General features: G+C 40.0%; 1 protein-coding gene across 1 annotated transcript; it reads left to right on the plus strand.

The window, feature by feature from the left end:
• Positions 1 to 4089: 4089 nt before the first annotated feature.
• Positions 4090 to 17099, plus strand: minar1 (membrane integral NOTCH2 associated receptor 1). Its single transcript, XM_026294062.1, has 6 exons — positions 4090 to 4166; positions 4463 to 4931; positions 5010 to 5369; positions 5848 to 7344; positions 13816 to 14073; positions 16841 to 17099. Exons 2-6 carry the CDS (start codon positions 4524 to 4526, stop codon positions 17036 to 17038), a joined length of 2721 nt encoding a protein of 906 aa, XP_026149847.1. The 5' UTR covers positions 4090 to 4166; positions 4463 to 4523; the 3' UTR covers positions 17039 to 17099.
• The last annotated feature ends 813 nt before the right edge of the window (positions 17100 to 17912 follow it).

A 17912-nucleotide genomic window follows, 5' to 3' on the forward strand; every position in this document is an offset into this window, starting at 1 on the left:
CTTTGTGGAAAGCAATTCACCTTAGGAAACAGACATTTAAATTGCTAATCTGCATGTTTTTTGCCCATCTGTCTTAGTACAGAAATGCACTCTGCGTTTGCATATATGCATGTGTACTGTGCTTTCTGTGGAGTTTTAAAGGACAGCTCATTGAATCCACCTAACCTCCTGCCCAGGAACAGGGCTATGTGAGGGGGTAGGGTAAGCTTGGGTGGGCAAACCCAGCTGACCTTGAGCAAGAGGCAGGGTACACCCTGGACCGATCATCAAGCTATCACAGGGCTGACACTAAAAGGCGAACAAACATTAGCATTCACATTCTAACCTAGAGGCAGTTTAGTCACCAACTAACCTAACGCCAGTGGGCATGTCTTTGGACTGTGGGAGAAAGCCAGAGTACCCGGACAGCACCCCAGCTGGCATGAGGAGGACTGCAACATACTTTTGGGAAATTAAAGAGACGAACAGACACAAGCTGTATTTGTAATGACTCATGTTTTTCTACCGGCAACAAATCAAAATAATATACTTTAAAAAGGGAAATATAGATAGATAGATACTTTATTCATCCCTCCATGCTCCAACAGCATGACGTTAGTACTTAATAATATATGAATACTTTGTTTTAATATCCTGTATACATGGCCCAAGTGAGTCAGAAAACTAAGGATGCTTAGTGATAAGTTTTTCCAGAATATTGTTCAGTTCAATTTTTGAATCTAGGTCCTGATGAGTTGCTAAAACTCTCTAGTCAATTAGCTCCATGTCAGTCAGTCTGCCAGTCATGTTTAATACTCTGTTTGTTTGTAACAAGATTTATGTGTGTGTAAAAGTGTGAACACAAACCAAACCAGAAATACACTTTTAGTATTGCATGTGATAAATCCTTTAGTTTTAGGTGTGTGTGCGTGTGTGTGTGTGTGTGTGTGTGTGTGTCTGACATTTTGGCTCCACTCAATCAGTTCAGACCTCTACCTCCTCTCATGCCCTCTGCCTCTCCACTCAGTCCAATTTACAAGCCGTTTATTCAACCGGCAAATGAACAACTGCACCCTAGACTGAACACAGTTTACTGATGTTTCCTTTTTCAGTTCTTCAGTTGGGAAACTTAAATAGCTGGTAGAGAGATGTTTAGTCTGATGAACATTTTTGGTAGCAGCCATACTGGATGATTCAAACAGTTTTAAGTTTACAGAACCAAAAACCTCAAACTTTAAATGTTTGTTTTATCGTTGTTATTTTTCTGACATTGTAACTGTGTTTTTGGGCTCAGCTAAACTAACTCAGGGAAAATGTAATGTCAAGAAGCTTCTTTCACAAATTCAGTTTCAGGACGCTGACCAGAATGATCAAAAGTTCCAGATCATCTGCAAACATTGTGGTGAGATAGTTTTCTAAACTGCTGGTCAAACTAAATGAACTTCAGCGTTAACCCAATATGAATGGGGAAATCCCTAAAATGTTCAGAAAGCAGATAATGGAAAACTGATGGGGTCTACTGAGAGTCTACCAATAGGGTTAAAGTGGCAGCTATGGGTCATAGGACAGACGAATTATTGGTGTATGGGTGGAAGGGAACCTGCTACTAAAATCCCACAGTGCAAACTCAATGCCTTGGTTTCAACTGAAGAAACGTACACAAGCTTTACCAAGTTTAAATGACTGGTCCACACATTTGTCAGTGTTGCTCAGTGTGCTTGGCTAGCAGTGAGCCTGCTCAGGTCATTACTCATTTTTGAAACTCCACTGAGCTCAGCACCAGTCTCAGTGTATTTAAGTTCATAAATAGACAATAGACAGAGACAAAGCCTAAAATACTTCAAGGATGAGGGTTATCATTCTTTGTCTGCAGTCACATGAAGAGTTGATCTGTACATTAATCTGCTGCACATCCCTATCACAACTCTCCTCCCTCTCTCTGCTCTCAGAAACACAGCGGGTACAGCTTACATGCATTTTTCTCTTCTTTGTAGAGTGTACTAGTATTTTTTGACATTTCAGGCAGAAGCAGTCTCTGGTCTGAGAGTCTTTCTTGTAGAACAGCAAGTACTCCATAGCCCTCCTCACCTACATCCACCATATAACTACCTAGCAACATACCTTCATACTAGGAATGTGCACGAATCATCAATTAGTCAGGATGGTCAACGTTTTGGTACACTGGGAGAAAAAAATCAACTATTTTGGGTTCATATTTATTTTTTAGATTGTGGAGAAGCAGAGTGTTTCTGCTTGTGTGCTACTTCCTTTGCTTTAGTTTCTGTGGAGATCAGGTGGGAGATAGGGACAGACTCTGGCAACAACACAAAGTGTGGCGTTATTTTCTTCAAGTGGACAACAAGGTGGAGTGCTCAATATGTGGGGTGAAACTATCTTTCACGGTTCTACCAGCATGGTGAGGAGTCATCTCCAACATCACCACACAAATACTGAACTCTGACAGCAAAAAGAGCAGAAAACAGAGCGACACTGAAAAATGACTGGATTTGTTGCACCTGAACAAGAAGCTAAAACTGCATGTGATGCAGAATTAAAGGGAACTTATTCAGTTGTGTAGTGGCATTTTGTGTTTAACAACAAATAAAAACAATAATGAAAAAGCAGGTGGTCATAATGTTGTTGATGCCCTTTTGAACAGACATGAGGATCCTTGAGGTCTTGGACACACTATGTGAAGATCACTTCACTGTGATCCACTGTCCAAAGCCCTTAGTGTTAGTTCATGTGTGACTAACAGAGGTACACGTATGTGGCAGCATATAATCATGATCAAATACAGAGACCTACAGTGTCCAGAGGTATGGGTAGTTACGTCATTCAAAGTGGAGACAAAGAGCCGCATCGATCACACAGAATTAACCAGGGCATTACAGGAAGTCAGACACTATGTTTTCACAATAAAAGCTCAATCCCAAAGTAAAGATAAATTTAATAAACAATTGAGCATTGGAAGGCTTAATATAACAAATCTGTCTATCTATCTATCTATCTATCTATCTATCTATCTATCTATCTATCTATCTATCTATCTGTCTGTCTGTCTGTCTGTCTGTCTGTCTGTCTGTCTGTCTGTCTGTCTGTCTGTCTATCTATCTATCTATCTATCTCTATAGTCTGTCTATAATGAATGAATGAATCCTTCATCCATTATATGAGATTCATTTATTTTTCATTCAACCAACATTCAGTAAATTATATAATACTGGATACTGTTAACACTACTACACTTAAACCATACACTTAAACTTAACCATTAACATTGTAAACTTCCACTCCATTTCATTTCTGAAACAAATTTAGAAAAACTTGCTCAATAAAAAGTGATAGTGACTGTTGTAGTGTAATTTATATACACTAATATATTGATTGCATTTTTAGACGACCCTGCCAAACAGTTTAATTCAGGTGCAACATTAAATTGCTGCTCACTTGGTAATGGATCAGAAATACAAACCTAACGTTGTTCTAAATAAAAGAACTGAAAAATGTGTAAACTCAGTGCCTTGGTTGTAATTCAAGAAAAGTGTACAAGCGTACCTTAAAGTAAAGGTTTAGACGCAGAATTTCACTTAGCAGTTGTTTACTGCGGCATTATTACGTTTCTGACCATCTGTAGCCTATAGTTGAAAAAGAAAATCTTAATTTATACCCAACGCCCGTCCAAGGCTCTTATTTTGAAAGCAAAATGTGCTACTGTTAGTATGTAAGCTATTAAGTTTGACACTGGTAGGTTTTCAGTACAGCATGCAGTTTCAATTTCCGGACAGGTCCTTCAGCATCACCACAGCTGTGGTAGGTGCTCTGGAGGAAAACGCCAGACAGACGGTCCAGCCTGCTGGATTTCACTAGGCGCATGGATCCGTGTTTAACATCAGCACCAACCGGGACAGATGTTATTTTATCGGCATTTACCTGCCAGTGGGTGTGAGGGTGAGGGCGCACGGTGCTTTTTCTTCTTTCTGATTTAGACTGAAGCATCATTGGATGGATTAAAGTTAAAGTGTGTGAAGCCTTTTTCTGTCGGAGGGCTGCGCGCTGCGGATTCAGAGACAGATTATGTTCGATGACTGAGTTTATTCTCCTTTTGGTTGACTCTCTGATGAGAGACATGCTGCGCTGCACCAGCCTTCTCAGATGATTCTCCGCTCTGTTCCCAGCAGCTCAGGGTGAGTGACGGCATGCAGACACATCTCAAATCCAACTGAAACGTCCCTGTGCAGGCGTCCTGCTCAGGTCCAGCCTCTGCAGCTGCGGCTGCTGCTGAATGCAGCTGGTCCGCTATGACGAGCAGAAAACATTTCAGCTAGAAAAGGTTTGATGCTGATTATAGTCTTTTAGTGTGCGGCTTAAGAACACCTTTAAAGTCTTTGTTCTTGTCGTTGTAAGAGAGAATCTCAGATGGTTTATGATGATTGAGTGAAACAACAGATTAGCAGTGAATGAACAGATGTGCCGTTTCCAGGTGCCAAGCTCCTACTGAGGTCGGACCTTCTCTTTAGGCCTGTTCCTACCACCCAGCAGCCATGGACCCCCTCCCAGAGTATTCCATGTTCCTAGTCCGGATCCTGGAGGAACTGGACACCAAGCACAACACCATGTCCTACCAGGACCTGTGTAAGTCCCTGTGTGCTCGCTTCGAGCTGGTGCACCTGGCCAAGCTCCGCAGCCTGCTCTTCTACACAGCCTGCCTAGACCCCGCCTTCCCTGCCACACTCTTCAAGGACAAGATGCGTTGCTCTATGGAGGACCCACAATCCAAGAAGCTCATGGTGGCAGCAGATATCGTCACCATGTTCAACTTAATCCAGATGAACGGAGGCATAGCCAAAGAAAAGCTTCCCCTGCACAGACCCAGGTTTCACAAAAACAAGTCAGTGGAGCTGTGCAGGTCTGACAATGATGCCTATAAATATCAGGACTGTGGCAGAGAGGTTAGTTATGAGCACATGGATCATCCCAGGGATGGACACCATCATCATCATCATCATCATCACCATCACCCCCAGCAGCACCCTGCAGCTCAGAGCGCCTCTCCCTGCCCTAAATCATCTGAATGCAACAACTGCAAGCAGTTTATTCCTGCTTCTGATCCAAATTTCCTTCTTGGGGTCAGCAAGGATCTGAAATTCAGAGCAGCCTCTCTGGACAAACTGCACCATCTGCCCCAGTACTCTTGTGGCAGTCCGCCCTCTCCAACCTGCGAAATGCAAAGCACCTACTTCCCCATGGACATCGACAGCGAGTCTGTGACTGACCAGGAGTCCCTGCAGCACGTTGGCCATCCAGAACCATTTTCTGTTCACTCGTGCATCCAGAAGAGGAACATCTTTAAGGAGGATTTTCACAACTTTGTGGCCTTCTCCCCACAGGTTTGTTTTTTATTTTTGGATGTTGTTGAAGGATGTAAGAGAGAGGGTGACTTTGATTCTGATGTTGTCAACATGACTAATAGATTGTCATTAGCACATGTTGAAAAACAACACATTGTTTTGTGAAGAAGTAGAATAAATTTAGATTCTTCTCTATATGGTTTTACAGTCTGTTTTTCACATATTTAATAAATTAGGTTAATTTATAGCAATACATCAAACTAACTATATGTTTGTAAATACATTTTCAAATGAATATAATCAGCATTTAGATGAATATAATCTAATATAATAAAAGTTATTATTCCGGACAATACAATTTTATTCTGAAATGTAATTATAATGCAGGTACTTATAATGTATTTAGGCTATTAGAGTTTTATATATTATCTTGAAGCTAAATCCTCATATATATATATATATATATATATATATGTGTGTAAAGGCAGCTCAGTCCCTGTCTGGGTTTTTCTTGTAGGTCATCACTCCTGAGAGCAAACAGGGCAGTAAGGCTGCTGACAGCTACCACAGGAGGGAGCTGCACAAACCCGCCACCTTCTTCAACCACAGCTTTGAACTGCCCTACAGTAATCCCTACTTTGAGCCGACACTTAACTCCCCTCTTCAGGACAGACGGAAGGTGAAGCACGAGAGCCTGGATGATTTACAGGCTTCCACATACTTTGGTCCGACCACAGTCTCTGAGTGTGTAACCAACAGGAAGCAAAGTAAAAAAGCAGGAAAGCAGCCGGCGTGGCCAGTGAAGAGCCTTAGTCTTAACACAGAAGACGGGCCTCCAGACTTTGAGAGATCATTTCTGAACAACAAACCGCTCAAAGATAACCACCATCGCACTATCAGCATCATCACCACTGATAATGAGCAGCATTTTCAGAGCCCAAAGGAAAAGGTAGTGGCTTCTCCATCTGGCTTTGCAAAGAAAAATAATGGAATCAAAACCAAGGATGTCCCACTGATGGCAAGTGGACCTGTGGGTTTGGACAAAAGAGAGACAGTCAAAAGGTTTAGGGACAAAAATATGAACAGTCCATCCTTTCAGGTAGGGGACATCTCCTCTAGTGTTGGGACTCAAACAGAGCAAGCTGAGCAGAGGAAGGTGAAGGACTTCCCAGCTAAGTATAGTGACAGAGAACGACATCCTTTTAAACACTCTGATGAGGACTCTGAGATCATTAGTGATGACATAAGCGACATTTTTCGTTTTTTGGATGATATGAGTGTTTGTGACTCTCTGGGCATTGTCCAATCATCTTGCTACAACAGTAATGGATCCCTCTCTCAGGTAACACTGAAATCTGAAGGCGACAGCTCCCCTGAACGCAACACAGTTAAACTAGCCAAGTCCAAACTCGATCGCCTATTCAACTCACTGGAAAATACAGACGATGAGCTTAAATCCAGTGTGTGCAAGCTGGTAATGAGGATTGGTGAGATAGAAAAGAAGCTGGAGTCTCTGTCAGGGGTTCGCAGTGAGATCTCTCAGGTGCTCTCCAAGCTTAATAAACTTGATGAGAAAATCCAGGATCCTGAGTCTAATGGAAGACACGGGGAGACGGCAACTGGAGAGATGGCATCTGCATCCAATAGTACCCCTGACAAGCCACACCCCCATCCGCATCCACATCCTGACACCACCATCTCACCTTGTGTTTTCCAGTGCCACACCACTGGCCATAATGTCAAAGCAGACAATGGCCCCACAGGGGAATGGTGCTGCTCAGATGGGAGTAACAGTGATAGCCTTAGGGTGAAGGCTCTGAAGAAGAGCATGTTCACCAGGATGCCATCCCGATCACTCAATGAGGAGGACAGCACTGCTGAGTCAAAGGTCACCAGCATCACCAATTCGCCGCGGGACTGGAGGACAGTGTCCTACTCCTGCCACCCTGGAGATGAAGGCAAGGACAAAGACAGAGACAGAGACAGCAAGGACAGGCACCGGAAACCCAAAGAGGTACAGACACTGTTTTTAAATTCCCTTTTAAATTAGATAGAAACACATTGTATTTCACATAAGTAGAATGAATCATGATGGATTCAGAAAATGTGATAAACAGAACAGATGCAGCACATCACATAGTAGTGACATTAACTATACTGTACATCATGGCATCAATTGTACGGAATCACAAAGATATAGAATCAACATGAAAAAAGGAAAAGGTGGAACACAATGGGACAGGAAAACATACAGGGTATATAATGTAATAAATAATAATAAAGAGGTCAAAAAAATATAAGGCTATCATAGGTGAACAAACAAATAGCAGATTTCAAATCTTTATTGGAGTGTTGGGAGGTGATTGGTGAGTCGATGTATAGGGTCTGAAGGAGTAAAGTGTTTTGTCTTTGAGTTTCTGTTCATCCTGTAGCTTTTCTTGTCAAGTTCTCTAATTGCCCAGTATAGGGCATTTAGGTTACATTGCAGACTGTCATTGTTCTCCCTGGATATGTTGTTCTTTATCTGGTTCTGCACCTCTGCTTCCAGCTGTCTTGATGTGTTGTCTAGCTTGGAAAAGTTTCTGGTATAATTTTCCCTAGTGGGAGTCTCATTCCTCTGTTCTACCCAAGCTAACTCTCTATCACTCAGGGGAACATGGAGTAAATAGTAATTTGTAATCTGTAAAAAAAACACATGGTGTCCTACAAGGATTGGTTCTTGGACCCCTCCTGTTTAATGTATACTTAGATTTTTTTCTGACTACAGGGTTGGCAATATGACCTAAGACACATGAAAAATCTTGGTGTAATCAACAATGAGGATTTAAATTTCAGTGGCCATATCAACAAAAAGTAACAAAACCATCATTCTGGCTTTTAAAATCCAACAATAAAATGCAAAATTTATGTTCAGGCAAGATTTAGGAATATCATACTTTTATTTGTGTCATGTGCTGCTGACTAGCATCCCCAATAAAATATTTGCATTTGAATGCTTTTATGCTTTTTATGCATCATGTACTTAAAGTCCAAAAAAGCAATAGGCTGAAGCCGAACCTTATTACGCCTACCCATTATCCACTGAACCATACTTTTCACTGAACTGAAACAGCAGCCTGAATGTGAAAAGCACATTGTAACCAATAATCAAAATAGCCAACAAGTGTCAAGAACAAAAATACATAAACATCATCATCAGTCATCATTTGGCTGTAGTCATTATTCAGATACTTTCATAAGTTCTTATCACATTTCTCTTAAATATGTTTTTAAAGTTTATAATTGTACAGTCTTTTAGCTCCTGATCAAAGCGATTCCATAAATTAACTCCAGCAACAGAGATACAGTGCTGTTTTATATTTGTTCTCACTCAAACACATAATTCCCTCTAAAACCATAAACACTGTTCCTCATCTGAAACAAGCTAAATATTAACCAGTTACTGATTATTCTTCACTTTATACATGAATTGTGCTGTTTTAAAGTCTAAGTCCTTAAATTTTAGTGCCTTTAACTCAGTGAAAAACTTGTTTGTATGTTCACTATGTGCTGCTTTATTTACTAAACTGGATTTATATTAGTTTTATAAGTGTTTCCTCACACACACAGTAAAACATATAAATTGCCTTTGTGCACAAAAATGTGCTATAAAATGAACTTGCCTTGCCTTGTCAACATTCATAGGTTATAACGGCATCAAATTACTGTCCCAAAATAAGCATTTAAAATGCTTGATTAAAGCAATATGCAGTAATCTATTGATTGGACTTATGTCTTGGAGTTGTCTTTCATACAGAAAGTGCTTTTAGATAAAGCTTGTGGCCAGTCAGTTTTTTAGGGCAGCACGTCGACTTCTAAATATATCTGGACTGATCTTATTAACATTAACTATTTTTCTGCTCTTGTAGAAGATAGTGGTATTGGACTTTGCAGAACTGAGGTTAGGGACATGAGTGAAAAATCTGAGAGAACCAGTCCTAAGGATTGGCCAATATGGTGGGATCTGTCTTTAGTGTTTTTGTCAGAATTAACAGCACTTTTCATATAACAGAGCAGCTTTGTTGAAACAGATTCCAGAATTAAATCTTGCTGAGATGGAAATGGAGCTCTGTTATTCTATTATTGCAATGTGGCTCTTTTGGCATCTCTCACAGGCAAGAGCTGTATTTACAGCCATTCAACATGAAACTGAATTAATCCTGTCAAATTGGGGAGAGTAAAGAGGACAGGAGGCCTTTGGGTGTCTGACAACTCTCAGTTCAGTCTTCTGTCCCATTTGTAACCTGTCAACAAGTATCACCTGGAGGCAGAAACATTCAATTCAGGTTACACTCAGGAATCTGTGGCTGCTTTATTCAAATGAACCATAAATAGCTGAAAAATCTTTTTGTTTTTTTCCTGTTACCTTTCTGTACCAAGAATGCAGCTGTTCAGCTCCATACGTGGAAATACTAATTGGACATACATATATTTTCAGGAAGATAAATTTATTCTTACTACTCCGCTTTTTATTTTTTTTATCTCAGAAGTTTGGAAAATACACCTGTTTAGGTATTGGGTCTCTATTAGTAACTCATTGTGTTAAGTATAGAGACAGGACGTGGTTAGCGCAATGACTGACTATTGGCAGTTACTGTTGACTATTACTTGCTTCATCTTGTAGACCTCCTGCCTCGTTGGCTCTAGAAAAATGTGTTAAGTGTTAAGTTAAGCATTTTAAGTAATCATGTCCATAGCCACGCTTCTAGAGGAATCAGTGTGTTTAATAAAAAATCAAAAAGGACACAGGAAGAGTGTCCCATTAGCTGAATGATTACAGCGACACACAACGTACATGAGCACAGTGAGTTCACGATGCTGAGTCAAGTGACAGCACCATGCTCCTTCGGTTGCCCACCCTTGCTGTTATAGCTTCAAAAAGTTGAAAATGTGTGTGTGTGTGTGTGTGTATGTGAGGGTTGATTCCATGTAAGTATGTTTTGTGAAATCCGCTAAACTTTATTTGTCCACACTGCAAACACAGCACCTCTGTATAGCAATATGAAACACATGGAGGTCAATGGATTAGGATGCTGTGTCTCCAGTGTTTTGTAGAGTATTTCAGCTGAAGCAGTTCTGTCTCTGGACATTTAGAGCTTCCTAAATAAGAAAAATAGCCAAGTACACTACTATTATAGCAGTAACATCAAGGCAGTTTAAGTAAATGTGCAGTACCAGTCAAAGATTTGGACTCAGCTTCCCATATATTCAATAAAAATGTGTGGCCACGTGCTACTTCAACATGCCATTCACATACAGTACGTGTTTTTAAATGCACTATATGGTGCAAACAGCATCTGTATCCTCACATCATTTGCAGAGGTACTGGCTAATCCCTAAAGACTATTTTAAGAAAAACTTTACAAAAACTGTTTTCTTTGGCACTTGACACCAGAACATCCTTTGGGGGATACAGTGCAATGTTGAACTGAATGAAATGAGTGAATTAGACAGGGTGTAATATAGGATTGGATTACTAAAGACCAGAGTGTTGTGAGGGCAGCCTGAAACTCTACAAGATATGAGCTGTATCGAAGTGTTCAGTGTGTCAGTAAATCAAATGGGCTGCAGCGAGGCAGTGGTTGGTCCTGTCATAGAGGTGTTAATTCATCTTATTGGCTCATAACATGTTTCTTTTATGGTTTGACTTGCCTTTTCAGTCTCCTCTCTCAAGCTTTGTCGGGTGGCAGAAGGAGAGGGTAAAAAAAGGAAAAACCATAGATAACAACCATTGGGACGCAGCTGCCACATTCAGCTCTTCTGCCAATGGACTGTAGCAACAACAAGCCCACCAGCTGTAACTTCAAGATGAGCCCTCTATTTAGGGCATTTTCAAAACCACAGCCTGCCCTGTTCCCTTTGCTATAAATCAGGGATCCACTGCTTATTTTCCTGCATTCATACTTTAGATTGGTTAAAATCTAGGCAAATCCTAAATTTAAATATTGATTAAAAAGCTAAAATAAACCTTTCATGTTTGCTGTCATGAATTATTTAACTCTATGATATGGTAGCTGTTCTTCATACTGTGTGAGAATAAATGGCAATGAATTAATTGACACCAAGCTGTTTAAATATGCATTTTCAAATCCTAATCAAAATTTCAGTAACCAGCATCTTACATTTACCAATTGACTGTTTTGCAAATACAGACTGTATTTTGAAGTCTGTCACAAGCAGGTGAAACATCTTCTTCAGACTTATAGTTTTCTACTTTTAATAATTCTGCTTGATTTAATGGTAATGGCTCAAATAAGGCTCAACATATTTAAAGCTGGCACTCCTTCACTCTGACAACTTTGCTGCACTATTTAAGCAAATCACAGCAGACACCCTTTGAAAGCAAGTCACCACAGCTAAATTTGGGTGATAGCTGTTTCTAGGCTGCAGGTAAAGGTGGGGTCAGACTGGGTTTCACAAAGCAGAATTTACTTGTGTTTGCATTGAGAACATAGGAAATAATTAAGAAGAACTACTGCCAGAATGTGCCTCAAAATGCACTGAACTAACAACTACATACTTACTCAGTAAAGCTAATCTAAACCAGAACACAAGAAGCTAAAGTTGGTTCCTCTGAGATACAGTAACCAGGATCTGGAAAACAAAGCATATCATCTCTTTTGAGATTGGCAGGTGAAGCACATCAGGCTGATGAGTAAAGGTAGATCACTGGTCATCAGTTAGAAGATACACCTGTGCATACTGCAGATAACATTTGTTGTATGTGAAAATGCATTAAAACAGTGGAAAGTAACTATGTTTATGTAAGTACTGTTCCTGTTATTTTAGATTTTGCCTTGAATTCTGTTTCTACTACTTTCACAGACAATTTTTGTACTTTTTACTCCTCTACATTTTTTTTTGGGATAATTTAAGTTACTAGTTACTTGCACTCCTGGTCACACTGAGTAGCTGATATGTCAGGCGAAGAGGTTATTTTAGATACAGAAATAGAATTCCTAGAAATTGAGTGGTGGTGTTGTTGTTGTCACATTGTGGTAGCATTTTTCTAAAAAGAAAATGCAGTGATGCTTTTTTCCAGGTTATTACACGCTAATGAAAACAGAATTATGAATACTATATTCCAGTTTTGCTAATAGATCTTATACACTGCACAGTATTTTTTTTTTAAATCATCATTCCTGAAGACAGTGTTATGTGACTTATAAGAAGCCTGACTGCCAAGGCTGCTTATACACCTCTGTCATAACGTCTGAATGTTACTAAGTGCTTCGCCTTTTCTTTTTTGATTGAATGAATTATAACACTTGTATTCAGATTGTTGCAGACAAGGTTGACTGGTGTGAATCAATGAAGAGCTGGGGGGAGTTGAAGTGATGACTGTTCATGAGTCATGAATGTTCTGCTTTGTCAAAATACTGTACCACACAGCACTTTCACTAAAGGCATCAAATGGATCCTTCTGACTGCAATTTGAGTCACTTTAGCTTTCCTGTTTAATAAAGACCTATACACACACACACACACACATGCGCGCGCGCACACACACACACACACACACACACACACACACACACATTTATATCACCTTCACTGGCCATGGAAGCAGATGTGGTAGATACTAATGGCAGCTGTTTGTATGTGCTATGGGATCAATGTAGTCAATACTTTAGGAATTGTTTATTTTCTGGGCTGCTTAAATGAGATAATGGTAATTCATGAGGAATGTTACAGTTAAGAAAAACTGCTCCCTGGAAATGAATTTAATCTGTGTTGGATAAGTAATGTTCGTGATGATGGATAGAGTATATTGGATGGTAAAACACTGACAAACACAGACAGTACAAGAACAGAAAAAATGAGATGATGTAAAAATATACCTGATGTTATAAGCCATAGTCTTGATTGACCCATTTCATGTCATGCACTCCTTTTTGTTTGGGTGAAACTGGGTTGTCTTAAAATCAAACAAAACAAACTGTGGGACAGGATGAGAAGCAACATAAGTCATACACTCATTCTAGCTCAAAAAAATGAAAAGCTTTCAGTCTTTTAGGCAATATACTGTATCTTTCCCATTATTGATATTTTGAAGTTATGGTAATCTCATGCTTCATATGTTTGTCATAAGGCCAGGTTTAGAAAGCACATTGCCTCCACTGTGCTTACAGATCTGCGCAGTAGCATTTTATTGTCTCTCCCTAGGCATTTACATCAGCAGTGTGATCATATTAAAATTTAAAAATAAACCCTCTGCTCTGTAACACATATTGCATTCTTGTCGTACAGATTACCTATGGCTGAGAGTTGTGAAGTTTTAAAAGTCTCTATATACACAAGGGCCCTACTTGATCTAGAATGGGAAACTCTTAAGTGGGACTAAAAGTACAAGGTTGGAGCTCATGAGGGTTAAATAAAGAGCACAGGTGGAAACTCCCCTTGTGACCTTTCTGTTCTCTGATCTTCTCTCCACTTGCAGGCAGAGCGTGAGCGCCAGTATGAGCTGCCCCAGCCCCACCGCAATCCCAGACTGCCAAATGAGTCGTACCTGATCGAACAGGTTTTCTCACCACACCCCTTTACTCCCTCCATCAAGGCCCACGTGAAAGGCAGCCCCTTGTACACCGACCTGAGGCTCACCAACCTGTCAGATGGCAAGCGCAGTCAGCCATCCTGGACCATTGAGGAGTATAAACGCAACTCAGGAGAGAAGGGAAAACAACTCACAGCTCTGGACCTGCAGGTAACTAAACACAGCTGCGCTGTAACTTGTGGTTATTTTAAATAGATAAATACCCTTTTCAAATCAGATAGCTCTAAAAGATAAGTGATGAAACCCTAACCCTAACCCTCAACACTAAAAGAACATACCCAGCTGCATGTGAGTCATTACACTTCAACAAAGTATATTCTGACTGGAAATGTAAGTGGCCTATGAGGAGCAGACTTACCCACCCCTGATCTAAACTGTTTCACTAATTGTTTCCTGGCAGATTCACTAGATGTTTGAAAGAGGTAAAAATGATTTAACCTGTTAACCCCATCCTTCAAATGATCATTCAAGGAGGCATGCAGAGCTGGATGCAGTAGGCAGCTGTTAGAGATCAAAGAACATGTTGGATAATAGCAGTTTTTAATTAGTGAGCTGAATTAGTGACCTGGTTCAGATTTATTGCCAGTTCCACACATACAGCTTGACATACTGTACAGAGGCACTTCCTCTAAAGACTAAAGTCGGGGAAGAAAGGACTCTGTTTGTGGTAAATGCCACAGATTGGATTATGTGAAAGACTAATATTATTGCAAGATGTGCACTGATGTGTATATTTAGCTCTTTTAGACACTGTATGTGGTGAATCACCTGCCCATAGGTGGCATACACCATATATCTGCACATAATCACCACTGCACATCTAATGTATTCAAATGGAGCAGACATACATAGGTCCAAAAACAGATGTCCAAACTGGACATGAAAGAGTTTCATTCTTTCTTTTCTGATTGGCTGGAAAAATAGGTGTTTGATCTATCAAATGACATTGTAACCTGCCCATATTTTATTTATTACTATATAATTTCTACACATACCCCGCTGTAAACCGCACCCCGATACTGATTCTCTTGTGTGACTTGCAAGATGTTACAGATACAGGCCTGTGTGTTTGTGTGGTTCTGTGTGATTGCTGGGACACTGTTAAGCTCTGACACAGACAGAGAGCCACATTACTGATGCTCTCAGTATGGCCTTGAGTCACAAGAGACAAATGCCTCCTCCTGACAAGCCCTTGGCTGTAGCTTAATGCATCTACGCCCTGAAAATATCCTTACAGGCTCCCTTAGTGGCTTCTAAAGAGCTTTCACTTGTGGTATTTATTGATAAATTGGGAGAAAGCTTTCAGAAATGTTCTCATTGTTTTTGCTAAAATATACATATATATACATATATATATATATTTTTGACCTTTTCATGACCTGGTTGTCTGTATATATATTTTCAGTACAAATCAAGACAATACCTAAATGAAGCCCTTTTTTTTTTACCTTTCTGAAATACCTCCCTGAAGTACATAGTACATACAGCAACTGATGATGGTATCTAACACTGACAAGCTGTTTTCTTGAAGAAAACCACTGCCATATGGCCAGTCCACTCAAACACTTGCATAGCAGGACACACAATACAATAAAATATGCCAACTGATAATCAGGAGAAAGCTAGAAAGGGTGAGAGATGATAGAAGGCAGGGTAGTTGGCTGACTGTCAATTGCAGGACACTAAAAATAGCTCAAAAACCAGGGAAGTTGTAAAGGCACCGTGTGTCACTGCAACACCAAGTTCAAACAGTGAAGCATTTCACAACTCGAGAGATTATGTTGGAGCGCTGTGTATTGTTGTAATGACTTCCTGTTAAAGCTGCAGTATGACTGTTGATTAACATTAGCCTGATGTGTGAATTGAGTTATTCTTGTCAATACCCCTGAGTCAGTTAGCTAGAATGTAGGTATGCTTACTTTGTGCTTTCATGAAAATTTAATTAAAATTGATCCATCGGTGACAGATGCACTCAGCATCCCAGAAACCAACACGAGCTCCTGGCAGGTCTCCTTCAAATGAATTTATACTTTGCTGGTGATCAGTTTTGAGGCACAGCAATTAACTTTAAGCTTCTTTCAAATACTCAGGATTGTTGTCTCATTTGTATGGAAGTAAATGACAAATAGAGCTGATGTTGTGATCTCTCATAAACTCTCCACAGTCAGTGCATCAGCATGGGGAGAGCCTTGTGCTTACAGGGGATAAAAGTAGTGAAAGTAATTGGCCTTGATGGACACAGACTTTAGCACAGACAGGTCCCATGTAGAGTCCACAGAGAGCACTACATGGTGGTGATTTCTGGGGGTCAATCATGACTGGTCACGTCGACTCCTCTCATCCCTGGGCTGGCACCTCTCATTAGCCCACACTCAGAGCTCACCATCTGCTCTGTGTTTGGTGTTTAAAAATGGCCAGATCCTGAGATTATTTACTTTTCTTTTGAAGCGACTGTCACTATTTGTTTATTTTATTCTGTGAATTCCCTCAATGTTTTTGTCTTTTGTTATTGATATCTGTAGAATAAATGCAAATCTGGACTAGCTCTTGGAAATCATGTGAAACGTAGTGAATCTGTCAGATTTAAAAAGTCTTCTACAGTACATCATCTACGGTGCTTTACTGGCCCCACCAAACTTCAAGCAACAGCACTGTGCCCTGTGGTGTTCTTTGCTTTCATTGTGCTTCAACTAAATAGCAGAATAACACCTGGCTCCAACGTGGAACCATGCCTGTTCATACCCTGGTCTCTCCAGTAAAACCAGGTGAAGTTCTAAGTTCCTTGGCCCTATTATGAAATCAGGGAGAGCATGTGCATTGTAACTGCATTTCTTCATAACCAGTTGTCAGTAAATACAAAATATACAACTTTTCTCTGATGTCTGCATGTTTTTATACAATACCTCTGTTTCATCAGACCCAGGAGTCCCTAAACCCCAACAACCTGGAGTACTGGATGGAGGACATCTACACACCCGGCTATGACTCACTGCTCAAGAGGAAAGAGGCAGAGTTCAGGAGGGCTAAGGCGTGTAAGATTGGAGCCCTGATTGCAGCTGCAACCTGCACTGTGATCCTGGTTATTGTTGTTCCAATTTGCACCATGAAGTCATGAGAGTACTAGGGTGGAGTTGCAATCCTATATAGATGATATCCTTTTTTGTGGACTTGTGTGGTGTGTGTTCACCGACAATATGAATGTGTTGGGACTTGACAATGTCAGTTGGAATGTTTTTTTTAATTTATTTTAATGCAGTATTTACTTCTGGTGGTGATTTCTGCCAAATATGAAAGAGTTAGGACAGGTATTGTACAAATACAATTATTTCAGCAAGTGCATAATACATACTGCATATCTACTGGTTTAACAGTTGTAGTTTATATTGTATGTAGTTTGTATTGTCATAAACTGTGCTGGACAGTTGGAAGCTCATTGATTTATTTGTCTTAAACAACCACAGGAATTGATCACTGAATTAATTGGATTTGTTTATTGTAGCCAATGTATGATATTCTTATTTTTTGTATAATTACTGTACAGTGTATTTTGATCAAAGTTATTTTTGACGATTATCTGTTTGAATGTGAGAATTTACCTTTATCAATTACAGCAAGCATTTTAATTAATGCAATTTGTGCAACAGATTTTTCTAAATAGAAATATATCGAAGTACTTTAGTTGAACTGTAGATATACTTACATATAGAAGGCAGAGAGTATGACTACACAGCCAAATTGAACATATTTGTATTGGGAAAGAAATGACTTGAGGAGAAACTTGAATGTTGCTGCCCTCTCTTCTTTCTTTCTTCATGTTAAACCAATAGCATAAACTGGCTCCTCTTCCTGAAGTAGCAGATTTGTTGTGTTCTTTTTTTTTTTTAACACAAGTGTTTGCTCAGTGTACTTGAGGTTGTGCATAACTGTAGACTGGTGATTCTCACCTAGTGTGATTGTACGGGCACAGCACTATTGACTGGGCCGGCCTC

The sequence above is a fragment of the Mastacembelus armatus genome, chromosome 3 (genome assembly GCF_900324485.2).
Source record: "Mastacembelus armatus chromosome 3, fMasArm1.2, whole genome shotgun sequence".
In the NCBI taxonomy this organism is placed as follows: domain Eukaryota; kingdom Metazoa; phylum Chordata; class Actinopteri; order Synbranchiformes; family Mastacembelidae; genus Mastacembelus; species Mastacembelus armatus.

Excerpts from the sequence above, each read along its gene's own strand:
- minar1 (XM_026294062.1), top strand. The coding sequence starts at position 4,524 with ATGGACCCCCTCCCAGAGTATTCCATGTTCCTAGTCCGGATCCTGGAG. Across the intron at positions 7,345-13,815 it reads GGCACCGGAAACCCAAAGAG|CGTGAGCGCCAGTATGAGCT; the intron begins GTACAGACACTG and ends TTGCAGGCAGAG. Across the intron at positions 14,074-16,840 it reads TCACAGCTCTGGACCTGCAG|ACCCAGGAGTCCCTAAACCC; the intron begins GTAACTAAACAC and ends CTGTTTCATCAG.